The sequence below is a fragment of the Electrophorus electricus genome, chromosome 13, assembly GCF_041902795.1.
Source record: "Electrophorus electricus isolate QZ-2024a chromosome 13, ASM4190279v1, whole genome shotgun sequence".
NCBI lineage: Eukaryota > Metazoa > Chordata > Actinopteri > Gymnotiformes > Gymnotidae > Electrophorus > Electrophorus electricus.
In genome coordinates, this window is record NC_137509.1 from 17,077,177 (window position 1) to 17,105,000 (window position 27,824).

The 27,824-nt window shown below is 38.7% G+C and overlaps 1 protein-coding gene across 2 annotated transcripts; it reads left to right on the forward strand.

The window, feature by feature from the left end:
- Positions 1 to 5,643: 5,643 nt before the first annotated feature.
- adcyap1b (adenylate cyclase activating polypeptide 1b) lies at positions 5,644 to 11,531 on the forward strand. Of its 2 annotated transcripts, XM_027013207.3 has the most exons (5): positions 5,644 to 5,992; positions 6,392 to 6,496; positions 7,458 to 7,592; positions 8,071 to 8,175; positions 8,685 to 11,531. In XM_027013207.3, the coding sequence occupies exons 2-5, from the start codon at positions 6,393 to 6,395 to the stop codon at positions 8,866 to 8,868; spliced, it is 528 nt and encodes a 175-aa protein (XP_026869008.1). In that variant the 5' UTR covers positions 5,644 to 5,992; position 6,392; the 3' UTR covers positions 8,869 to 11,531. The 2 variants fall into 2 exon arrangements, with proteins under 2 accessions (XP_026869008.1, XP_026869017.1); XM_027013216.3 differs by lacking the exon at positions 8,071 to 8,175 and having other exon boundaries at positions 5,647 to 5,992.
- The last annotated feature ends 16,293 nt before the right edge of the window (positions 11,532 to 27,824 follow it).

A 27,824-nucleotide genomic window follows, 5' to 3' on the forward strand; every position in this document is an offset into this window, starting at 1 on the left:
CGCAATTTTGCACTCTAACCAACTGTGTATAGTGTAACGTTGGCGATTTTATTGAGCTAATGTTTAAATTGTCTTTGGGCGCCCCCTATCTGTCGGCTACATGTATGCATCTTAGCTGCACTAAAACTGATTGACGGACCTCAGTCCCACGAATCGGCCCAGGTCACAAGCGAGCACTTGCCACAATGCATTTTATTGTTGTTGGTAAATTAGCTTGCACTCAGCAGTAAATGGCGCTGACTTCCACATATTGCAATGGTCAGCCCCCACGTCAGTTCACCGTTAAAACGGTCTCTTGATCCAAACATTCAGGACCGTTAGAACGGTCACTTTATCAAAAACCTTCAGGACATTTGGCTGAATCTTCAACCTTCCCAAATATTTTCATCGTCTTAGAAGAAGGCTGTAATAATCAGTAATAATTTGGAGTACAATGTTCATAATTATCAAAAAATATTTTTTATAAAGCCGAAACAAATTAGGGAAACTCAAACAAGTCTCAATAGTAATAGTAATCAACTGCGTCTTAAAAACACATGTTATATGAATTACCATTTAGGACTAACAACTCACAGTACTGACATATTTCAGTAATAATATTGTTGGCTTACTTCTAGTTACATGACTGACCATACAATAACTTGATTTTTAAAATAAACACTTCCAGGGGTTCTCAGACTTTAAGTTTTCAGTCATTTTTTTCCCTAATACTGTGATCCATGAGTATGTGAGCAGGGTTTGCGAGCGCCCACTGCAGCGATGTCATGAAATGAGGATCATCTGAGTTGGCAGTAGGTTTAAGGAGGGCGCTTCTGCATAGCAGACGGACCTGTAAAAAGGGTTGGATCTGCTGGGGTTTAGTTGGTGGTTGCATTCTGGGGGCCTTCATGGTGCCTAGCACGGACTTTGCCTTGATTAGGACATCTAATGCATTTTAATTGAGGTTTACTGCAGCTCGTGGCAAGATGGTGATTTCAAGTCAGACGACGGAGTTTCTAACTTCATGGGTGTCTCGACGGCCACCAGACGAGGGAGATTCTGTTCTTTGAAGTGAACTTTATGGTGGTAGAGCTTTTTTAGACGCGGTTATTCAGTAGCTAGAGTTTGGATCATGTATGATGGGTACATATAGTATTAATTGTTAAAGAATAACTTGGTATTGTAATGTAAAATACGACAATTAAATTATGATGTGAAGGGTATGTATTTGATAGCAGTGCGGCGAGTTCTCCAAAGTATTGATGAAACCGGATTCTAGCTGTTTTATGTTGCTTGTTAAGGATTGTTATACTGCTTAATTTAGTATCGGTGTGGAAGCAGCGGTAATATCGGGATTGCTCATTGCAATACTATGCGCCTCCAATATCTTCCTGCTTGTTGGACTTTCCGGCTGCAGATCTGTGTATTCATTTTCTTTTCTTTTTAAAAAAAGACTGATACCAATGGACTTGTCTATAACTAAAGCTCTTGTGCTAGCTAACCCAGTCGTGTCACCACTCAGTCACTCAAAACGTAGGCAGTGACTAAGAATATACGATTAAAGCTGTTAGAAATGTTTATACTTGAGCATGGCGATTAATTGTTAAACGTTGATACGAGACATGAGCTTTGCCATGGATAAGCTCATGAGTGCGCCATCTACTGGACTGGAGACGACTCATAAAACGGATTTACTTAACTCGTGGTAAAGCTGCTTTACGAACATGTCAGAACATATGGCCGTAAAGACATTTTACCACAAGATCTCTGCAGTGTGTATGACACATTCGCATGGGATAAGAGATATCGGTGTAAGTTAGGCTACGTGGGAGCCACGCGTAATACATAAGATAGCTTTCACCGGTCGCTACGAAATATTTGAAGGAACAAATATCTGTATAGGGATAATATAAACCAGGAGACTTTAGATTTTGTCTAAATCCATGACTCGTGTGTCTGTAATCCTTCACACATCTTTAATCCAGCAATACTGATATTGAATAAAAGCGCTTATAGTACCGGTACCTTCTGTTTGGCCGTTATCAGGCTACGTTTAGAGTTTACCTAAAGCTACCAGACGTGTCGCTCTTCTCAGAAGGCCTTGGCAAGGAAATGCTTCCTCCAGCTCTTCCATGCTTGAGAAAAAGCGTGAAAACTCATTTTCCACAGACTATAAGGGATCATTTACTGACTCTGTCAATCACTGTGATATTAAAACATTATAACATTAATCCTGCAGTTCGTTTTATAAGAGGTAAAAGGAGCCCGAATGTAGCGCGCAGTGGGTAAAAAATGACCGATACTGAGGATACGGACAGGTCTGAAATAACAGGATCGTGTACCTCATGTACTTGACATCGCAGTTACATGCCATACTTGTCATTAAATAACCTAACAAAAATGGGCTGATAAATTTGGTTAAACTGACGTGGCAATATATTTTTTACAAGAATAGCTGTGGCTGTCATACTAGTACATATTTCTAACAGTTTTACAGGCTACAATCAGATGAAAATACACCAGTGGCAAAAAGGAGAATAAGAATAAAACACTAAAAATTGAGTTTGGATATGTCTGCTTAGAGTGAAACAAAAAATAATATTAATTCTATTTACACTTCATATTTTAGACTAAATCAGAGTCTGGGAGACATGATGTAGATGTACCAAATGAAATGACTGGTGAGTGAAATGAGTGTACAGTACATGTCCTTAAAATTTACAATTCAACATTTTAAAAAAAAGTCAATAATGTATAACCCTAGGAAATACTAAGCAAAAAGGGTCCTTTTAGCAGAGGAGCATTCATATTACCTTACACTTGTGCATTTAATACCCATAAGCTTGCTTCTAGTTCTACTTTAAGAATTTAGTTCTTCACTTACTTTTAAGAAGAGCATAAAGAGGGAGAAGAAAATCTCAGCACAATAGTCAATAGCTTTTAGAACACCAAATTTATTTTAGGAAATAATTGTAGCATCTTAATTCTGAAAGCAAAAAGTTACCAGTACACCTGAATTTTTTAACTATTCTGCAATGGATGATTTATTATCCTTTAAAGTGAAGTTTAAAGTAAATAAAAAAATCTATATTATGCACCAGTAAGTTCAATGGGCAGGGAATTAGCAGGGCTTGAGCGATTTATCTCTGCAGGTTAAATCTTACACTATTTTTGCATCTATCTTACATCACTGAAAGTTTTGATGACAAGCAAAACCAAGATATGTAGGCAAAAAAGTTCTAATCAGTAGGCAATCAATGAAAATGTTTTAGATTATCGACAATCTCACAAGAATTAATTCCTTTTGATAGCCGGCTTTAGTGATGTCTAGCTAACAGTGTATGGAGGACTATGATACCCATAGATGGTGCATGGTTCTATAACAGAGTGGATATTGTCAGCAATTGTTCCGAATGAGGAAAATAGGTGGTGTGTCTTTTTTATGCAAGTGGTTAAATGAGCGATGGTTTATATAATCTCCTAAATCCTCCTTGGAATACCTACCCCCCTTACACCACTATGTGTGTTTTTATGTACCATGTGTAATAATGCCTGAATCTTGAGTGAAGGAGAAATAGCAGATTTGAAGCTCTGAATATTGTTCACATTGGATATTGTTCATCCTTGAAAATAAATCTTCAAAGTACAGGATTGAAACGGAGGGAAAATCCAACAGATGTTGAGATGTTACATTAAATCAGTTGAGAGAATTAAAATTCAAGGCATCAGAAGTGTAACAACAAGAAATACTATCACAAACCTCCTGGGTAGAACTACATGCGAACCAGCATCACAACAGCTGTGTGTAACATTTTGACAGTGTCTAATGTAGCAAATGTGACTCATTCTGAGCCATTTGTAACAATCCTTCCTTCACCCAACAAATATTCCTGCAGAAAACCAAATATGACATGCCCTTAATTAATGAGGAGTTGAGAGAACCACATGTTCTCAGGAGTTGGCAGTGTGTGCCACTTTTGATAACAATAGAAGAATGTTATATTTTTAAGCAATTGTTGTAGCCCATAAGGTCATACGTTCCTGAGTCAGGGCATTCTGGCATTGGTAATAAAGAAAATCAATCAATCAATTGATTAAAATATTATTAGGCCTAACGTACTATTACTTTGATTAATTGTATTGGCAAGCAAAGTCAGAAAAATCCAGAATGGACTGTGATGAAGTCTACTGTGATGCTTTTATAACAGATTTTAGATTATCTTTTAACAAATTCAATACAACATTCATAGGACCTCAATTAATGTCACTTAATGAGTAGCAAAATATATCGGACACTTCAATCTAACATTAACTCTAGCCTTAATTATCGGATACCTTTATCCTACAGATCAATACTGTGGCTAGGTAGAGTGGATAGACTTCTAAGACTACAGCTAAGTGCTGCGAGATGTAGCCTTAAAAGCAACTGCAAGTCGCAACCACACGATGGCGGTCTTGATGTGTTTAAAGTAAGACCACACAGTGACAAAGAACCACGATGCAATTCCTACTCTAGTTAAATCACTAACAGAAAACGAATGAGTGGGTATGTTCATAGTGTTCGTCACACCACGTCAGAGGTCACGGAACGTCAATGTGAATTGTTATATGTTCGTGCTTCGATTTGTCCTGACCGACGTACATTCACGCGTGAACGTGAGCCAACCAGTAAACCAGTAAAGTAGTTTATATTCATAACAGTTTATATATATATATATATATATATATATATATATATATATATATATATATATATATATATATAGAGAGAGAGAGAGAGAGAGAGAGAGAGAGAGAGAGAGAGATAGAGAGAGATATATGTATATATATAAACTGTTTATATATATATATATATATATATATATATATATATATATATATATATATATATGTATATAAACTGTTTATATATATATATATATATATATATATATATATATATGATATTTATGTTTAGATACTCATATATTTTAATTTTTTAACAAACTAGCTAATAGATGTACAAATTAGTAATCAAAACAAGTAGGCATGTGGTTAATACCTTTAAATAAAAGAAATGTGGATATTTTACCAACAATTTTCCTACTTACTATTTTTTCTGTATCGTAGGTCATTGTTGGACTTATCTTAAGAGTGATGTTTACCGAAGATGACTGATAAACATGCACGAGCATGAGATTATGATGTTTTCTAAAAGTAGAAAAGATTATCATTTGTCTGAGATAGGCTAGAATCTACGTCTGATATATTAACAGGACAACCTAACATATTTGTAGGTAAATAATATATTTTCAGTGTTACGTCCAAATCTTAGCACCACAAGTGTGGAGAGCTCCCTAGTTTTGCCCTTTTTTCTAGCCACGATTTGTACCTGATTCGTTTAAGGTATCATGTTCGCTACCATTTAGTTCGTTGTTAGAGTGTGGCATATTATAATTTACCAAAATGTCTGTATGGAATTAAATGATGTTATTTGAGACCTCGAAAACGCCCAGTGTAATATAACCTCATATGACTGTCGTGTAAAGTTGAAAAAAGTTGCAATTTGCCCAATCTATAAAAATTAAGTTTTAATGAAAAGTTCCATTTGTGGCATATGAGAGTGACTTGCTCAACGACGAGGAAGGAACTGTACTATTATATTCCGGGAGGAAGGGTTGATGACGTCTATAGCATACTTAATGCGACTTATTGAAAAAAAGGCAAGACTCGCTATTCATGGATAAAAATCCGAGGGAATCAGAGGGGGAAAAGTTTTAGAAAAAGATATGTAGACAAACGAATAAGCAAGCCTACAACGAACCTCGTCGACTTTTTGTTTGCAAAGGTGATTTTGTTTATAGTACTTATTGTATAAAAGTGATCGGGTTGGTTGAACCGACAAGCACATAAGAAAACGGCGGTGGTGCTTCAGGGAAGAGGTGCCGTGAGAAAAATCCCGCTCTCTCTCACACAGTCACAGCCGCACCCGATCCGCATCCGACAGCATTTCTCTCTACCGACCCTACAATAGGTACGTGTCCATCTTCGGTCTTTCAACAAAAACGGTTGATTTCGGCATAAACCATGGAATCATGTCGAAGAAACTCACAGCTTCGGATTTTCCTTTTTATTTTTAAATTACTATCGGTTTTATCGTCTCATCGGAGGAGGATTCTGTCGCGCATGCATGGCATTCCTTAAACTTTTCGTACCTGAACTCGTGAATGGATTTTAGAAAATTAAACAATTGGTGGTGCTGTGTTTCTTCTCTGGAAACGTTATCACGGGAGAAGTTCATTCCGTTATAAAATATGACTGTAGAATTTCGTGCTAAAATATTGAATACACAAATTTACCATGTTTAAGACCTGTTACATGTAGCGTGAGTTGAAAGATATGAATTTTTTAACTTCTTAATATTTCTTTTCAGCATGGCCAGATCTAGTAAAGCGACTTTAGCTTTGCTCATCTACGGAATCTTAATGCACTACAGCGCCTACTGCACGTCTATTGGGGTGGCTTTCCCCAAGATGAGGTATGTAGCCACCACTTCACGTTCTGTGGCGAACATTTTGTTCTTTTCATTTTGCTCTTCATTCTTTTTCATGCTTAGCTTTTCAGGTGTTTGATTTTACACCTTAACGGTTGATTAAGGCAAGGCGGTGATTTTTGAATAGGTTATCTTAGAATCCTTCATCTACTTACAACTGCACGATTGCCTCTTCTAAGTCTCTGATTGGTAACTGGAAGGAAACAAACACGATATGATATGATTTGATAAAAATCGACTGATAACAATTCAGTTAACTGCTACTGGGGGCTGGGTCGTTTTGGTAGGCAACAAGTAACACATACATTTGTCTAGCGCAACACTACAAGCTAAAGAATATTTCTACTGGGACGTGCAGCCGCAGAGCAGGTTACTCTGTTTGAAAATAAGAAGCCTGTGAATGTAGCGGGTGGCCCGTAAGATGACGGTGGAGTGGCGTCACTGTGCAAACAGAATCAAAACGACTGAGAAGGCTGGGAGACCATTTCCACAATTAATTCTGTACTTTGACTGCAGCCTAATCGGCGTGAACTGGTTAGGTGAAATATCTTTGGCTTTTGTACCAGCAAATACCATTTTTTAGAGTAAGTGCCTCTAACATTTGTTTGTACATTTTAATGGTTGTAACGAACTACGGAAACTAATTCTGTTACTAAAAATCAGTACGTTTGGCTTCATGGTGTATGCACACTGGTAAGAATAGTCAAAATCAGGCTAAAATTCCATAAATGTGTTTTCAGCATTGGAGTGACTTTACGTCATCCTATTTGTCCTCTTTTTTCCTATCGTTTTTAACATCAAAAATAAAACAATAAAATGTAAGAAAAATGAAAATTTGCTTTTAAATTAATTTTCTAAAAGCCCACCTTACAAATTTGATCAGCCGCAGCGCCGCAGTTGTTAACTGGACATTTAACTAACGCGACACATTTTTTTCTCATTTCAGACTAGAAAATGACGTATTTGACGAGGACGGGAACTCGTTAAGCGACCTTGGCTTTGACACTGATCAAATTGCTATACGAAGTTCTCCTTCTCTGACTGACGACGTATACACACTATACTATCCGCCGGAGAAAAGGTGAATAAACACCTACTTATTATGAATAAGAGATCAGTTTCATTCCGTTTAATTTATGTTGTTCCGTTTATGTCTGCTTGTGTTGTTTATTGGAGTTAATGTTTGTTTTTTGTTTTTGTTTTTGTTGTTGTTATGTAAAGTGGCTATTTATCTAATGTAGCAATAGATAGATAGATAGATAGATAGATAGATAGATAGATAGATAGATAGATAGATAGATAGATAGATAGATAGATAGATAGATAGAGTTGACAGAGGCAGAGAGCCGGACATACAGATTTAGAAAATGAGAGGCAGACGATCGATTGGCTGATTGATCAAGGGAGTTGAAAGTAATGTTAGGCAGCCTACTTTTTACTCGTTTGACCGTGACTGGCATAAGACTAAACCTTGTGCACATCATAAACGGAACGTTTACTGTGGTGTTTCACCTCTTTTCTTCGGTTACTGATGATATGTGTTTGGCGTTTTATCTCAGAGCGGAAAAGCATGCAGATGGATTATTAGATAGAGCCTTGAGGGACATCCTGGTTCAGTTATCAGCACGAAAATATCTGCATTCTCTGATGGCAGTTCGTGTAGGGTAAGGGCATTTCTTTTAAGCGTTTATCTGCCGTCATTTTGTTTTCGCCTCTTTTCAATGGAGGTGACTTCTCGTCGTCCTGTCTTGACTTTCCCTTTTCTTTCTATGTCTACGACACCTTTTCTTTTTTTCCGGTATCTAGTGTCTTTGTCTGTCGGCTCGCCTCGGCGGTCAACTTCATGGATAATTACCAAAAAATAAATTAAGAAGTTATATTGACAGTGCAAACTATGATTCACCAGTGGCTTTTATTATGTGTAGGAGAAATAATGTCGCGAGCCAATGCGTCAGAATACATTCTATTCTTATGCATAATTTATAAGGATTGTCTAATGCTTCTTGTGTCTATTTTAAGTGAATTCGTTCTTATTTTTATCGAAAATGTGTTAAGTGTTTAATATTTGATTATTTTTTAACCACAAGAATTATTTAAACCTATACTGAAACCTGTTAACTTGTAGCAATTGTGAGAGCTAGCTGGCAGCCTAATACAGTGAATATATTCACAGTGGGGGAAGCAGCGAGGAGGAAGATTCGGAACCATTATCAAAAAGGCATTCGGATGGGATCTTCACCGACAGTTACAGTCGCTACCGAAAACAGATGGCCGTCAAAAAATATCTAGCAGCAGTCCTGGGAAGAAGGTACAGACAAAGATTTAGAAACAAAGGACGCCGTTTTGCTTATTTGTAGCGTCGATAAAAAAAGAGCTCGCAGCTGCCCTCCTCTTGTGTACATTCAGTCCTACGATCAAAGTCATTCTAATATAAGTGACTAATCAGTGGATCGCGCCTGTGTTCTTTAAACATGTATTTATGTATGAAGTAAAGCCATTAAAATGATTATTTTAATAATAACATTGTTTTTCTTTTTGTACAAAAGCACTTCAAACCGCACAGTTATACTTGGTGATCAGTCGTTTAGTTTAATGTATATAGCTTTATATGTTGAAATCAAAACTTACCAAAAAAAACCAAACAAACAAAAAAAAAAAACATTAGGAAAAAATATATGAAAATTGTGCACCTTGGACGTTATGCGCTTGATATCTTTTCAAATTCATCATATGCAGAAAATAAATAGATTTTAAAAAGACAATCAAAGTTCTGAATGTTATACTTATTTTTGTAAACAAATAAAATGATAGAGTTTTTATTTTATCCAAAGTTGGCCTAGGGATGTAGTGAACATAGGCCCTGTGATGCCCAGGCTGTAGTGATCATACAACAGGGGTCAGGGTGCGAGGCAAAGACGGCAGCACAAGTCCCTCCTTATTACACTGTTGTGAGTCACCTGTCTGGCTCATTAAAAATAACTGTCCTAACTGTGTTTGTGAATCAGTATGCCTGACTAGAATTGACTGAAAGTGTAATTTAGTCTATATTGTTATCCATATCTGGTTAAACTTGGTCTCCAAAGCTCATTAGGCAAATGTCATATCACCTACATCTAAATGCATGATACGTAATGTATGCATGCATGTGGAAGCCCCCTCTGTGTGCCTCATGTAATCCATGTGTATCCCATGTGCTTAAGAATGGCTTATTTTTCAAATACTTCCATTCCAGTAGCTCAGTCTGCTTCCCCTGTCTTTGTAAGAGTGCTCAACATGGTTATGCAGGCTATTGCAGAGTTAGACAAGCCGAATGGAAAATAACCCGCCTCCCCCCAACACACCCCCAACCCCTTTTCAGAAACCTGCATGTTGTGATGGCACTTTAAAGTGTGCTATTAAATAGCATGTCATCTTATCAGTTGTAGGCATGTTTTTGGTGACCTTATTCATGGTTTTGCACCATTTCTGTCTTGTACTGCTATAATTTGTTTCTAATACTGTGTATTAATGTAGACGTGTATGTGTTGGGGAAATATAGAGAATGCAATTTTTGTTTCTTTTTTTTCTGTTGGGAAAAACAAATAGTCAAAAGCCAGTTCAGCCTCAAAATGTATTTTGGTAAGGTCTCACGTGTGACTATCGCTGATTGTGTGCCCATTAGATTCTAGAGCAGTACTGCTACAGAGACGACACTTTCTGCATACCTCTGAATAGACCTGCTAGAGTTTGTTTACCCATTTTCATTTAGCTCCACCTCATTGTGTTAATGTGTATCTCTTTAAAGAAAGTGTGGAGACTGAGAAAGGGAATGAACCCCTGAGAGATGACTGGGGAAGTAAAGTGTCCAAGAGTCCAGGGAACCCAGGTGCTCAGAAAAAGTTATTATTACTTATGAACCAGTTTTGGCCCATGTAGATTTGAGTTAAAGATAATTATTATGCAGCACTGAATATTGAAACAACCTCTATCCATCATCACCAAATGGTGTCACAAATTATCAAAAGTTTTTTCCTCTTCATGCTGGCTCTAAACCACTGTTTGTGGTTTGTTTTCAGTATTTTTCATACAACAGAAAATCAGGCCTTAATTGCCCACTGATTCAATCTCTAGCCTGGCGTTCCAGGCGTGAAATGTATGTAAGGCATGAATCTTCCTTCAATTTGGCATCGTTCCCCAGGCTTTATATGAGTGTGGATGTTTTTATGGGAGCACCGTGCGAGCGTGTGTATGTATGTGTGTATGTATTTGTGTGTGTGTGTGTGTGTGTGTGTGTGCGCGCGCGCGCGCGCACGCATGCGCCCGTGTGTGCGTGTGAAAGTGTGAGAGCATGTACAGGGTAGTGTGTGGCAGACAGCATGGCTTTTGGCTCTGGTGCCTTGCTACAACGTATGACAAAAATCGCCACTTAATATGGATGGCAATTTTTAGTGGCCCTACAATGCTGCAGACTATTAGCTTACATTTCACTAACTCCATATTTTGTTTATTTTTACTCTTTTTTTTTTTCAAATTTGTTTGGACCAATATCTAATTACAGCCAAAAAAGCATGGCTAGCATTATATTGTGATTCAATTTAATATTGAACTGGTGTAAATGGAAAAAGTATTAACTGTTTCTAGGCTGTTATAAGTTCAATGAATGTGTTATTGTGGCAAGCAAAGTGTTTCTGTTTCACATTTCTCAGTAAACTGACTCATTATATCCCAACTTATGTAGAGGCCCAAAAAGCTTAGCTTGGTTTTGTGTTGTTTCTTGTTGCATCGCCTGAGGGTTGTTTGACACAGCTAGTGGAAAGCCTGATGAAGTCCAGCCCACAGCCCGGCCTGTTGTGTACATTTCTGAGAGCGCCAAAAGCCTTAATGTCAAAGTTTGATCTATATCTGAAATATTATGTGTGAAAAGTGAATATTAGCAAAAGTGAAGTCAACATATTAACACATAACTCCTTAGGGGGGGTGACATTTTTAAATGTTAAAAAAGTGTTGTAAGATTTGTATGAATAAATTTTTGTAAACAACACATTTTCTAACTGATGTCTAATCTTTGAAACAAATCCCTTTGCTTTTCTTATCTAACTCTTAATAAAGAGCAATCCTGTTTAGCCCTTATAATAAGATCCTTACGCCATGATGCTCGATTGGGAGCAGCTAGCTTTGTGGACATTATAGGAAAGCATAAGTGATAATTCACTACCCGCGGGTGTTTAGGTATTCAACAACATACACATGCTTCTTCACTCACTTCACTCACTTCTTCACAGTATTCACAACATAGTATGGCATCTTTTCCAGACAGCTCAGGTGTTAGCTAATGTACAAAGCCCCCCCAACACACACAGATATTCATCACACTAGCCCTTATGTGCATGCTTGTGTAGAGCTATAGAGCTATAAACACCCATACAAAATTTAGTAAAGCATTCATATACCATTCTTGCATTAATAAATCTTAATTACTACTGGGAGATTATGACCAATTGAGAGAAAATTTGAAAATACCATCTCAGCTTACAGCATTCCTTGGAGATGGAGAAAGAGCTTTTGCTATGTTCTCAAATGAAATAACCTGACTGTAATGGTAACTAATCTAAAAGTAATATGATTCTTAAATGTAAAAAAATTAACAATATATAATACAAAAGGAAGTTGTGTGCAAGATTCTGCAACATTTGTCGCAAGACAGTGAAAGTTTACTCCTCCAACCTGCTATCATTCAGAATTAATCACAAGAGGTAAGTGAAATGTTCTATTAATGCAGTTAAGAACTTTGTCCTGCCTCCTTGCCTCCTGAGGGCTGGTGCCTCCTTGCCTCCGTCGGAGGCTATATCTTTTTTTTTTTTTTTGTATGACAGCTATTATTTCATACCAGGTAAGAAGAAGAAAGCACTACAGGCAAAGGTTTACAGCTGAAACTGCAAGAACAGCAAAATGCTTAGCCCAGGTGTATACATTGGATGAACACTGGAGATTCCAGTTCAGCTGTGGGGATTTTGCTGTGCACTATGTTACCTGAACCCAATGTCAGAACAACAATTCTGTACAATTTTGTGTTGATTAAAGGGCCACACTGATGAACGCATTCACGCTATACAATGCATGTGTAGCATTGTGAAGGCTTTCTTTCATCCTCCTCCAGAACAGGGCAATCCCTGTGATGGATTGTCCCTGACTCACCTGCCATGATAAGACATCCCGTCAGTCCTAGAGGGAAAGCAAAAGCTCTTTAACACACATCACCCCATATTAGCAGTAATGAACTTGAAGTGATCTTATTGCCATCCTACCACTTACACCAGCAGTGAGTGTTCAGAGATTTTACCAGAATAGTCACTTGCTCTCTCTCTCTCTCTCTCTCTCTCTCTCTTACACTTCCTCTCCTGACTCCCTACCTCTCTGTCTTCCCCCCTCTCCCTCCCGTTCTCTCTCTCCCTGGGATGAGTCTATCAGTCTATCTCAGACTGTTGAAAGTGTGGTTGCAGTGGGCTGGTCATCACTCACAATGTGTAGTCACATGGGGAAGGGCTCTGCTTGCTTCTGCTGAAGATCTGAAGATCTTTGCAAGCTGCGTCAGGCACCCATGCTTGAAAATGATGGCTTAGAGACAAAGGCAAACAGGTGGGCACACTTTAACTGAGGATATGAAAGACCACTGAATGAACCACAATGGATTTTTGGGCCCTAATTGCACATGCCAGCAATAATGGTTCTCAGAGGATCTGTGGACTAGACAGGCTGGATTTCAACTCACTTAAAGTGCTTGGGTGAATAACAGGAATGAATGAGGAATACTCTTTACAGCCAAATATTTTCCTAAATGTTACTATTTTTTCTTTAGAGATTCTATCTGGCATTATGGTAATAATGCACATCTTTGCCCAGCCACTTACAAAATGCACCATTCAACGTGTTCTGATGAGTTACGTGGGGTTATTTTGCTAGTAACAAAATCAAATAAGAAACAATAATATAACACTTGAAGCACGTATGCTGCTGTATTATCATTTACACCAGAAACTGAAGGCTTTTTGCACTGAAGGAACCTCTGAGTGTAAAAGATGATCTTGTTTGTCTTCTTAGATTCGCTTGCTGGTTGTTGCCATATGCACAAATATTTTAAACCCAATCCCACAATTGGTTGGAAAAGCATATTAAAACAGTAAGAGACCTTTTAAAAGGCCTATTCCTCATAGAGGGTGATTTTTCCATGACGCCAGCCTGGGCCACCACTGGTAAACAAACACAGCCATCCCTGTTATGCTGCTTTGCTTGTTGGGGACTTGAGGCTGGGAAGCTGGTGGCTTTGGGAGTTCCTCCACCCCATGGGACTGGGCCGAGCGCATGGCTGCAGCTCCATTAGTGCAAACTGATCCACCGCATCACACAGAAGCCAGATCCTCTCCCCCATAGTCAGCTAACCTAATCAGGGAGGTGTTGCCGAGCAACGAGCCACAGAGGAGCATGCGGTGCGTGCGTGCATGCACACGTATTCAGGCACGTGCGCTTGACAATCGCTCCTGGAACCTAGGAAGGAGGATCTAGTGAATCCTTAATTTAGTACAACCTAAGGCTGACTCCTGGATCAGCCATTCTTACATAGAAGGGTGCTAAGGAGGATCAGGGAGTTTTTACCCCAAAGACTTCCTTTCATGCTCTTCTTCAGAAAACCACCTGCTTTTGTGGTCAAAAGTTAAAAATCCAGATTTTAAAAGTCTTGATTTTAGGAAGACAGTAAGAAGCTGTCCCAAGTGGTACCAGATCAAAGCAAAAGGTAAAAAATGGTATCCAGTGATCTTTTTTTCTGAGGATTTTCTTTTATCTCAGTCAATGTACTCCCACTCATGTAAATCACGATTTCATTTCGTTTCCCACTTCTCCACTCACACTCTTCCATAGACGGCCAGTGTCGAGGCAAAAAAAGCATCAGAAAAAGGTTTCATCAACTGAGATGTTTTTGTGAGGGCCAGAGAGGAAGAAGGCAACTTGCAGGAGAGTGGTCCTTTCTTCAATTAAATCTGTGAAAACAGCAGCCATGCAGGCGCCATGCAGAGAGTATCTATCTCGACCCTGTGTATTCTCCCTCCCCCAACCCTGTACTCTTCACACTGTGCCCCCTCCCATGACCTCCTGCCCACTTCAATCCAGAGGTGCTGGGGCTTTGGCGGTCTTTTGAGAGGGGGGTCCCGCCCAGATCCATACCCACCTTCTTTCAGCCCTCTTTTGGTGTGCTCGCTTTGGCTAGCAAACCATGATGGTCTCATGTGCGTGGGCATGTGTGAGTACACATGTGTGCGCAAGACTATGTGTATTTGTACGTAAGTGTGTGCTCACTTCCTCCCATTGGGAGTAATTTTCAGTCACACTGCAGTGTGTCAAAGGTAAATTTGTGGCCGTGGTACCTGAGAAAGGTCAGACACAGGGGCTTGGCACAGTATTTTTATATGTCTGGCCTTATTCTAGACATGGGTGGAGTGAAGCTGCCAACGACACTCTGACTTTCTTTTATATATTCTTTTGTATAATTTTGCCTTTGGACACAACTCTATGTGCACTGTGAAATGTGTTCCTGATCTCCTGAACCATCGTTCAAAGGTTTTTCTTTATAGTTGAAAGCATTGTTGTCATCTGCTGTAGCTAAAATTATGGTCTACTGTTGAGCTCAAACAATCCTGAAATGTATTTCCTTTCTCCTTGATTATGCAAACATATGTTTTGGCATGCTTATTATACTAACAAATGTTTGTTAAAAATTAATGAAAGCGAATACCTCCCAATTAGCAATATGCAAATTGTAACTAATTGGTTCTTGCTTCTAGCTGTCACTGATTTTTAGCTGTGACTGTAGGTTTGGTTGAGCTATTCTTTTGACTGATTGATCACAAATGAATCCTGTTTTCAGGAAGTTTGCTTGCATTAAAATTTCTTTTATGTTTTCATCTTTACAAGTTTCAATAACAGACACAAGGAGCACAAGCCTCCTATTAAGATGCACAAGGCTGTGAATATACTGTGACTACACACAAACACTCCTGCCTAATAATACACAGGATAGAGTGAATATTTATGTAAATAACAAGCAATAATTTCTAAATGGCAAATCAGGTTTGAGTGAAAACTATGCATGATTTGCTAGTTAGCATAATATCCCCACAGACACTGAGATTTCAAATTGCTGGAGTAAAAGTCACAGTCCAAATACACCTGGACATCATTGTAATTAACCAAATCACATTATAGTAAACAGTAATATCTAGCACTGGCATCATACTTTTGTAATTATGCTACATAGGGGCAGACGGCAGCTGAAACATATTGGAACATTAGCAGGAAACCCCGTGTTGCTAACCTGCAGGGACATATATTGTTAAACTGCAGGTGTGTACTGAAACAGAGCAATTCTGTGGAAAGCTAAAATTACTGGTGAAGAACTGGAGATGTCAGAGGACAAATGTACGAGTTTCAGGAGATAGATTTACAGTAATCGTCAACGATGAATGGTAACTATGGTCATTGGATGATTCACTGGGTTTTACATGGTAATTTATATATTTAGCTCTGTAAAGAACAGCAAAGTCTGTTGCCATATTAGGCAACCCCTTTGTCTGCAGATTTCTGGCAGCCGAGGCGCTGAAAACACAGCAGCACAGGTGCAGCTTGGGGAGCTGTCCATGGTGCTGATCTGTCATCTATATGATTAACATGAGGGCCGATAATTAGTAAAACACTCTTGCTATCATGGTGTGTCCGGAATAAAAAAAAAAAAAAGGTTTTAAGTACAGAGGCTGACCAGTTTCTTCCAATTATGTCACAATATGGTAAAGATAAAAAAATATGATAATACAGTAAATGTGAAATTCCATACCTAAATAATACAAGAATCAACTAAATATAAACAAGAATCAAGCACTAAAGGTCTATAACAATTGTTTTACTTATATTATAGGGACATCAAACTACCCAAAATAAACCTGGAGACAAAATAGTATAGATCAGAAAAAGCAACAAAATAACATCTCTCTGAACTCAGTTCAGCTGCAAAGGCTAAAATACACAGAGCCTTCTTTCTCTAGGCAATCCCAGAAGATCTCCTGCCATCTGCCTAAAGAGTCTATATCTATTTCATAATGTAGCTCTGTTAATGTTAAATCCAACCCCTGCCTCCAGAGCAAAATATCCTGCTATTTGTTACTTATCTTATTTGCTACTCAACACTCTTGCAGATAAAACAGTTTAGGCATTTGTCCTATCCCTTACGGATGTCTATACAAACATAAACTGAATGTTAGCATTGTCTTCCTTGACAAAACCTGGTCTTTGGTGGTGACAAAGGTAGGCTGCTGAAGACAGAACCATCCATAGAGAGCAGAATTATGGGTCTTCAGGAGATGGTAGAAGTACTGTAGAATGTAGTGGAATGCCACTATTCATGTCTGTGCTCAGACAAGAGGAAAAACACACAGTAGAATCTGTCTGTCAACCTGTCTATCTGTCTGTCAACATTTTTATCTATCTATCTATCTATCTATCTATCTATCTATCTATCTATCTATCTATCTATCTATCTATCTATCTATCTATCTATCTATCTATCTATCTATCTATCTATCTATCTATCCTGAATCCAGGTGCATGTGTTAATTTTCTTTTGCAAGTAAAATAAAACAACCATCTATCTCCTGGCCACCTACCCATTATCACCCACATCTTCTACAGCACACTATTAGATTGGTTTCCTGACTGGGAAATTGCAATAATGAATGAGACTGCTGGACTAAACACAGGAAGTGGAAGAAAACACATTTCTAGACTCACTCATAATTAACGAGCAAAAATCAACTGAAACCTGCCATACAGTAGTTTCCATGTGGCTGCAAATAACCCAAACTGTCAGTACCAGCGGCAGTGCAGGGAGAAGGCTAGAGGAAGGAAGCAAACATTTTTAGTCAATGGCCTAAAAAAATCCCTTCTCAGCTTGTCAAACATAGCCGTCACAGTAGTCAGTACAGGGCAAAAGTCAGGCTCAACGAATTACTCACTTTCACACTGTGAGCTATAAATACTGGAAGAAGATGAAAAGAACACTGTCGATTAGCAGCTTATCATTCGAATAATCATTTCACCTTCCTTTTTCCTTAGCTATTACACCATACCATAGTACCAGTTTTTCCCTTGGCATGTACTAAATATTCAACTAATATGCACATCACAAGCAGCTACCAAACGATTTCATGGTAATGTGGTCATTTGTAAGCAGAGCCAATATTTTTGATATCTTTATACATATTAATCTCTAATATTTACATAATACAATAAACAAAGAATCACTATGACTAATACTAAGTGGTGGCAAGAGATTTACCTGAATGAGGTACTGCAGTAATACACTGCTAACAATGAGTAACACAGGGGACATCTTCAAAGGAAGTGACGTGTGTATGAAAAGACATGATCAGAACCAAAAACACAAAAGACAGACAGAGGGATGTGCCTGAACTGTGCCACAAGGTTCCAGATTCCTCAGTCACACCTGGAAAACTCACAACGTTCCCCACGAGGCTTTTGCCAAGGAGTACAATCGAGAGACATGTCTCTGCCTATGGAAATGCTTTCTGCAGCCTCCCTCTAATGTGGGCTGTGGGTGTGCTACCTCCATCTTCCTCTGATGTGGGCTGTGGGTGCGCCACCCCCACCTCCCTCTAATGTGGGCTGTGGGTGCACCACCCCCATCTTCCTCTGATGTGGGCTGTGGGTGTGCTACCTCCATCTTCCTCGCACAGTGTCTGTGTTCTATCCTCGTCTCCAGTTCTATGGTGGTGATCTGACAGCAAGAATTTCTAATATACACAAGAACAGGCTCACTGTGCAGCAACATGGGCATTAAACATTGGTGCCAGACACTCCAAACAGTCCCTTGCTAATTTCCCTTTTATCCCCCAAGTACCTTCTCAGACCAATTAATAGCTCAAATATAGATCGGAGGAACAACTGACTGTCTGTCACCTTATATAGACTAGTGTGACATGTGAGAACAATAACATCTGCTGCTAGGGCACTGTGCTCTGAGCTATCCCTTAGTTGTGTCATTCAAGAGCTGCAAATGTTTGCTAATCAAGGACTGGCAGTAAAAGATAAATAAGATTTGCAAAAGGGTGCCACAAAAATCTATTTTTCCTTTCAAGGCATTTACAGTAAGTACTTCTCATGCTTAGATTTAATGACATGGTCAGTACACTGAGGGAAGCTTCCAAGAGATGTTTTTGATTACGCTGTACATAAACATTTTCGAAGTAAGATTAGGCAAGCCTAGTTTTGCAGGACCACCACTGGATGTAAAGAATTTATCACACAAGTTATCAGTGGCATTTTAACAACTGGAAGGCAGTCATTTATGTAGGGTCCAAAAGATATAACCTTCATATTAGAAGTCCTTGAGATGTAATTTAGATGCTTGGGTAATGCTATTCACTTTGAAGGGTCGCTGTTGTATAAAACATGGCATCCGTTAGCCTGTATGTTTCATGCATCAACTCAAGAGACCCTGTGTAATGAAGAAGACAAAGCTTTTCCTGAAAATGTAGATCATAGATTTAAATGACCATAAAAATATGATGTATTTTAAGTCATTTTTTTACATGACCAATTGGAAATGTAAGTTATTTTTTACATGAGCAAATAAGAGTAGCAATGTAAGAAGTGTATCACAAAATTGTAGTCCCAAAGTTGGTCCTAGTCCTAAGGCTAGGACTATTAGTCCTAGTCCTATTACTAAATGTACTTTAATCAAGGCAACACATCCACATAAAGGGGCAACATTTTAGCTACTCTGCCTCTCATCTATCAATAAATTAAGTGGATGTAGACTACTAGAAAAAGCTTTCAGTCTTTTCTCAGTGGTTTCCGCCAGGCTATGGAATTCTTACAAATGTTCCCGGACATTATGGGCAATGTCTGAAATGAACCAACCAAGGAAATATATAATCATGTCAGGTTTGTCAAAACAAGTCAGAGTTGATTGCAAGTATCTATAGTTTAATGAATATGTTGGGTTATCCAAAGACGTATCTGTAACACAGACAAAGGTCGAATGCAGATATACAGCAAACAGCAACCAAATCCAAAAGGGCATAGACAGGCGTAAATACAAAAATCAGACAAAAGAGTTCATAACCATAAATAACAACCCTAAACCTAGGAGAAAATACAAGTGCTCAGAAACATGCGGATAGCAGATGAGACTTCACAAAGAATGACAGTATACACTAGGATTATATAGGGTGCTGATACTGGTAAACTATCCACAGGTGTGATCAGTAATCAGGTGACTTTGAGCGAATTATGGATTTGTGGGAAGTGTAGTGCAATGGCCTGCTGGAAGGCATGACAACTCACTGCTTGTAAGCTTATGGTAGCTACATTGAAATGTGTGTGAAATTAGATATCCATCTAGCTAAGTGCAGAACACACATTCATGTAAGTAAACGATATAACATTAGAGATAAATATCCATATAGTAGCCATTTAGCTACAAATGCACACACACACACCACAGTAGAACCTCAAAACATTCATTTAACTTATTGCAATAATATTTCAAGCAAAGATGCACACCACATGAAAGGACACAACCTTAACTAATGCTAGTTTGCATTAGATAACTAAGAGCATAATATGGATTCATTAAACAAATAAACAATATAATGGTAGATATAGATATTGCTAGAAGCTACATGCCACAAAACGTCCTTGCAACCGTTCACTTAACTTAATTTATTACAAGAATAGTTTAAGACAAGGGCACGTATCTACATGAAATAATAACTACAGACCTCTGCAACTTTCCCAAAATGATACAGAGGTGGGCTAAACTGCAAAGAAATGCAGCAGATTCATGGGTATCACCAAATGTTCCTGCTGTCACTCACCAAGTGATGGGTAATGTTAACGAAATATAAATAGGAATGTTAGATTCCATGTGGCTTTCCAAAATGGGACTTATTCAGTCTTTGTGGCAGTGAGCAACAGTGCCTTTCTACTGTAGATTGGCCTCCTAGCTGAACCATAAAAACTGTTGACTGACAATACTATCCAACATCTTAGTGCCAATGTGACAATTTCAATCCAGCCCCAAAATTTGACAAGGACGTTAAGCCCATCTGAAGCTTCCATGTGGATGCCATTGGTGAGTCACAGGCAGGCATGGTTAAACAATCACTCCAGAAGACAAACACCCCTGGTTAAATGCAGGAGCAAATATATTGATTGTTTATTCATGAACAACACCCTTTGTCAGCAAACTTCTATTTTTACACATGCTGTGTGCCAGGCAAGAAATAAGCCATCAAAAATCAGGCTGTAGTTAACTCTGTTTAAATGCAGAAGGTGGTCTGAAACTCTGCATACTATTCAAATTTGCCAAAAGACTGGCTAAATTGATTTGGAACTAAGCCAAACCCTATAACTCAACTCATGTCTAATGTGAATTGTGAAAAGTTTCTGTCTATCCATGCCAAAAAGTTTATATCTTAAGGTTAATTAACTACAGATCTATGCATCCCAAATTAAGCAAAATTTAACACATGTCCAGACCAAGCCTGCTAATTGTCAGTATAACGGAGGTAGTTGCATTATTTACCTAGCCTTTAGGGACTGCCACCAGTACTGATTTAATCTCACATATGACAGACTTCCAATACACTGTAAATGAGAAACAGGCTAATGAGGAACATTGTCAACATGCAAGCTGGTGTATTGAATCTAAAATTGTAGCTATAACTCACCATATATGTAGATTTGTTAGATTTAAAAATAAATTGTCCCTTGTATACTCCCTAAGGGTGGGTAAGGGTTGCACAGAAAGTGATTAACGTAGTAAACTAGTATAAATCTGTCTAATTGTTTGCTTAGTCAACCAAATTTTGATCTTGTCAGCTGAGCTACACCAATTTACTAATGTAATGCAAATGATCCACAAACAGATCAGGAAAAAATCCCTCTTAATCTATTATTCAATCAAATTGCAGACATGAAGAATTTATTAAATTTGAAGCACAAATGGAACAATGCTAAGATGGAAAGAGAAGAACAGTCATCTTTAAATGACTGAATAATTCCTCCCCCAAATTAATTAAATCAGTGTTCCATGTTCACACCTGAGGCCCTCAATTTAAGCCTAACAAAATATGGTGTGTGGCTCCACCCAGTACTTCTCAGCTACATGGGGTCCTTTTTAGGGGTTTCTCCCCTTCCATATTAAGATCCTGTCCTTTGTTGTGCGAATCAGGCACCAGATGAGGCCCCCATGTAACTCTAATAGAGACGTGGACAAGAGCCTGGAGGGGTGGAGGGAGGCCGGGTGGCCACGTGCGCATGTGAATGGACGGCTGGCACTGAATGTCACTTCACTGGTCTTGGAAGAACCGTACTCTCTCTTCCCCTTATTAACAGGCTTGCCGTGTCACTGGTGTCAGTGGTTAATCCCAGCGGCCCCTTGGGGAATCCTCCCTCCTTAGACCAGTCACCCCAGTTCGACAGATGGGACCTTTTTTCCAGCATACTAATCATGGCCAATGAAGGGTTCCAAAGGCATGTTTTTTTTCTCTCTATCTATCCTGTGTCTGTGGGGAGAGGTGGGATGGAACGATGATGCAAGCGGTGACCAAGGAAGGGAATCAAACGAACTTCCAGCAGCAGCAGCACGGTGTGAGCAAGAGGATGTAAACAAAAACATTAGTCCTGGCTAGTGATGAGAACGCTGTCAGTCTTTTAACAGAGGTTTCCGCCAGGCTACAGGATTCTTACAAATGTTCTCTGGACATTATGGGCAATGTCTGAAATCATTTCTGAAATTAATAAATCCTTTTAAAGTAATGCCTTTCTTTTTTATTAAAAAAAAACTTGGGGGAAATAAAATACATCCAATATAAGTATTTCAATTCATAAGTTGAGCCTAAAAGCAATAAAGATGTAGGTTTTGCTTTATGAAGGATGAAGAATGATTATGGCTTAGAGTGAGCAGTGAGCTCTAGAGAATAATCATTAGATATTTCACACATTGTCCTGTGCCTGAATGCTATCTCATAACACACACACACACATTACCTCAAACTGGAAAAGCTTTCAGTGTCTTTAGAACATACACTCCTAGTTTGTTTGAGTTCCCCTTATTTAAAGTTCATATTATTGCCATAAATAAGAACATATGAAATGTCATTTTATAGGTTAATCTGAGCAGGATACATTTCAGACTTGTTTGCACAGTTTGTGAGAATTTCTTATAGAACTCATAAATCTGACTGGGTCCTATCTTATCCGTATTCTTGGACTCAGGCTTACTTTACAAGCATAAAGATACCTTCTATAGAAACATCTAAGCACTACTGAATTTTTTTATTTATTAATATTATTATTACTTAATATTATTTAATGTAACCTATAACACACACACATAACCCAAGTCCAAAAGCTGTCACAGGTTTCTCTACATATCCCGCTAAAGTCCGAGGTCTAAAAGCACACAGCCTACATAAAAAGGACTAAGCACTAGTCCTGAGCTCTGAAATCCATCTCTGTATTCATAACAGCAGAACCATCCTTGAAGCCTAAAAGAAAGCTATCTCTCACATTTAGAAGGTTCAGAAGAGGAGATGTCAGATTTGAGGTCACAATTTCTGTCCTACTTGGATTCCATTAATCCAGGCACTTCAATAACCCAGGAACAAACATAAAAAAAAAAAAAAAAAAAAAACTAAAATAAAAGTTCTCATTGAAGGCCATTATCCAGGATATACTTTATTTGATATAAATTGAACATATAATTGATCACATACTGATCACATACAATTGATCAAATCCCATCTTATCCAGATTGAAAGAAACAAGAGGCCGATGAGTTGGGTTGCAAGCACAAGTGAGCTTTACTGAACACGTTCCAAGTGGACTCTTCATTACAGGTAGTCGGTTGTAGAAGCAGAAGCTATGTTAAACATAGCTGAATGCTTTATGGCTTTGAACAAGCTCATGGTGAAGGATTTGCTGTCTTTCTTGAAAGTTGAGTCCATCTGATGATGGTAACAAAACAAAACCGTATTTAAACAATAATTTCATATCAATGTGCCATTGTCATATCCTTTTAGGGAAATGGTATTGGCCTCTTCCTTTAGAAAAAAAACTTTTACCTTTAATATTTAAATGAATAATTTAAAGCTAAGTACATTATTAACATTATTAATACTAGTGTGCTATTATGCTATGTGTAATAACATCAGTTATGCCACAAGTCTTATAATACTTTTGCTTCAGATAATATATATATATATATATATATATATATATATATATATATATATATATATATATATATATGGTTTTTAGCACCAAAACTCAACAGTGACTATCACTTTACAAAAGATGTTTTTGAATGAAATTAATTTACTGCCCTGACAAGAACACTTCTCTGACCAAGAGAGCTCGCAGTACAAATGTGTATGTGCCTGTTTGTATTTTTTTATATCTCGCCTTTCCAGTGGGTTGTCATATCTTTTTTCCATACTCTCAGTCTCTGTCGGAACCAGGACAAACTACATGCCCCAGAATTCTCCAGGGAGATCCTCAGCCCCTAAATATTAAGTGCCTTCACCTGTTCTTCATTGTAGTATCCTATTCATACACTACACTCTGTCACACTCATTGTGAAGTATTGCCTTCTTCTTTAAGTGCTTACAGAGTGTTAGTTTCTGACTGCTGTGCTTTTCCATGTTTTGACCATTGTTCATATTTTGATTTATCTTGATTTTCTGCCTTGACTCTGATTTTCCTGTTTGCCCCTGTTCTATTGCCCATGCCTGCCCTTTGACTCTGGATTGGATTTGCCCTTTTGGATTTGTTTTCCTGGACTGTTTTGTTACTAAATTGATCTACTGTTGTTAATCCGCGAGCATCTGACCTGTCCCGTAACATGACAGTCCTGGGACTTTGAGGTTGTGGTGCAGCATTTTTGCTGCTTTAGGATTGCGCTCTTCTGAACTGAGGTCAGTGTTGTCATTCCTGGAACCTGTTGGAGCCAGTCCATCTTAGAGATCACAGGCCCAAGTGCTCATTATCATCACCAGGCTGTAACCTTCCACATTTTTTCTCTTTCCTTTTCTTCAGTTTATGGTATTACTAAGATTCCCTCAGTTAGATTCTTCCATCACTTGGGACTTATGATTTCTGTATCTTATCTACAGTAACTACATCTGGTTGTTTCACCATTACTTGCTTGTCTGCTTGGATCTTATGGTCCTGCAGGAACTTTGTTGACAATCTAGGAGTTTTGTAGTATTCCACCAGTATTTATAGCACTTTGGATACCAAGGTAATACTTTCCATCTCAGGTATTTCCAGCTCATACACCTAGCATATTTCTCTGTATCCAACCCCTGACAATTATCTGTGTCATATACAGAAAATGTATTAATTGTGTTTTAATTGTATTGCCTCACAATACAAAGTGCTGTCAATTATTTACATGTATGTTTTCCTGCAGAAAATTGGGAGCACACTGTCGCTAAATGTAGGTAACAAGCAGGATAAATAGTACTGCAACTGATAAAATCCAAATGATATCCAGTGGTGGAATGGAATAACTAGAGAGGAAAGGAATCGAGGAACCAAAGCCACTGACATTGGAGGAACTGGAGTAGCTGAGAGTGCTGGAGTTAAAGCCACAGCCAGAGAGAGAGAGAGAGAGAGAGAGAGAGAGAGAGAGAGAGAGAGAGAGAGAAAGAAAGAAAGAAATCCAGACCAGGGACAGCAAGGAGCATAATTCACCCAGCATGGCTTATCTCTGAGTGGACCACCACAGAGTCAGGAGCAGTTACAAGTGGAGGGTCAGGCTATCTTGAATCTTGAGGGCCAGATCCAGAACAACACAGGACTTGTAGAGGAAATAGCCACATCATACCATTTCCCACTAGTGTGAACTTTTGTGAACTGTTATGGTTTCATTTTGCATTTGTTGTATTTCTAAACCCTGACTAGAACGTATCTGAGAAAAACTATAGCAATGAGCAACTGTCTGGCCTGTTTTTGATTAGTGGAACATCACTTTCACTACACATCACTTTCACTACCACTAGAACAGTTATTGTCCATGCTTAGAACCGTTCGACCCTAATGTGGAAAAGAGGCCAAAGAGAGTGGAAGAGAAAGGAAATGGTGCAGGGAGCAGGACTGAATGGAAGCTGGAGCCAAGACTGGTTCCAGTGAAGCCGAGAAGAGCCACTGGGAGGCGGGGATGGGACAGCAGAGGTTCCAACAGCAGCAGCAGTAGGATCAGGAATTGCAAGTAAGGCATATGAGGAAAAAAACATTTCCAAGTAACAAAATTCTATGTCAGGTACATCATCTCCAGGCTGGACAGGATCGGATACTGGCAGAGGCCGGAACCACAGTGAAGGCGGCAGACAGGGAAACCGCGGAAGAGGTAGCTAGGGAAACAGGAGCTGCTGTGGGCAAAAGAGACACTGGAGCCATCACAACCCCTGGAGAAACTGCAGCCACCACAGGCCAAGGAGCTTGAAAAGGTGCTGCTAGTGGTTGTTTCAGATAGGGATCATCAGAGGCTTGACCTGGGGCTTTCAAAAGGCAACCTGGCTGCTTCACGTACTGTTAGCCAGGTGAACTTTCCATCCAGCAGATAAGACCAACCCCCACCTTGGTTTTAGAGCATCCACTGAGGTTGCCCTCTCATGTGCTCCACCAGTGAGCTGTGACCAGGTTGGGCAGAATACTCTCAAAAGATATTGAAAGCTGCATGCTGACCACACTACCCCAAAAAAATATTTGGTAACATATCCTGTTAAAACACATAAAAGTGTAAATTATTTGAATACAGATTAGAAAGCATTTAGAATACCTATAATTTAGAATAATTATATTACAGTGTACCTACTATTTAGTAATTATCACTGACCAATTCTAGGCAAGTTGTTGAATTTTTAATAATTTCTTTTTATTATTTTTTAATAGTAGTAATAGCCGACATGATGGAAAAGCCAAAAAGTAGCTTTGTGGTGGTAAGCGGCCATGGAAGAGTAAAATAGTTGTCTAGAGCTTGGGAGCTAAGTAGCTTAGTTTACCAGCAAATGTCAATGAAAGTCAGCCTCTCATAATAGCACCCCCATCCCTCCCCAACCACCTTTTTTTTTTTTTACATCCTTTGGGGTGCTGGAATTAACATATATCTTATTGGGGGGGCTTCCTCCCCCCATAATTTGCACACTGGTGTTGTGAAAAAAAACACAGATTATTGGGGTCTGTAACATATACTGTCAGTGTCATAAAACCAGCAGGAAACAACCAAAGGCAAGTCCATTATCATAAACATAGTAACAGATAAATAAGGTGAGAACACAGCCAGGCTTGAAACAAGAAACTAGGAACAAACACAGGAGAATACAGATTAATTTTGCCCTTGCAAGACTTTGCAGAAGAAACATTAACAATACTTGGAAAGTAACAATGCAAAACATTTAAATCAGACCAACCCTGGGTACAAACAAATCAGCCTGGAGCAGGTGCAAGTAATGATAAGTGGATAGTGGCCAGGTGAAGCCAGAGAGACTGTGAGAGCCTATCTGGATGGATGTATGGATGTATGGATGGATATCTGTGCACCCTGAAAAGCTATGCCTATAATGGCAACATCAAACCTTAATAAAGAAACAGCAGCAGCAATTGCATGACAATGGGCAACAAGCAGCACAATACATAAGGTATTTAAAGTTATGCAATGGCCTCTCAACCCTTCCATGTCCTGCTATAGAAGACTTAATAACCAATATCGCCAGCTGTGCCTAATACCTTTGTGCTAGCCCACTGGATGTGTTGATGGTACAGGAACAAGCATGTATGATAAAACACAGGGCTAAACTTTTACTTTTAAAATTTGACTGTTTTTAAACAGTAGACTGGTGATAAGATTACTGATTACTGGCTGTTTTCAGAATGCTTTAATGAAATATATTCTGAAATTTCAAGCCTTTTTAACTGTCCACATGAATTCACAATGTTCAGAGAAACTATTTTAAAAAGGATATTTGTCTGCATATTTTTTTCTTTTGGTCTGCAATAAATAATTGATCAGGATGCACTCAGGAAACTGGTCTCTCTCTGGTCAATTGCTAGGTGTCTTCCAAACTGAAGAAGCTTTGGTCTCATGATGTACTGCAGTCACCAGAAAGGCACAGCATAAACATATTTGATCTCCGAAACAGTCTCCATCATTGTCATGGGAACTTTTAAACCTCCCAACAAAGAGAAGCAAATGTTTTTAAGC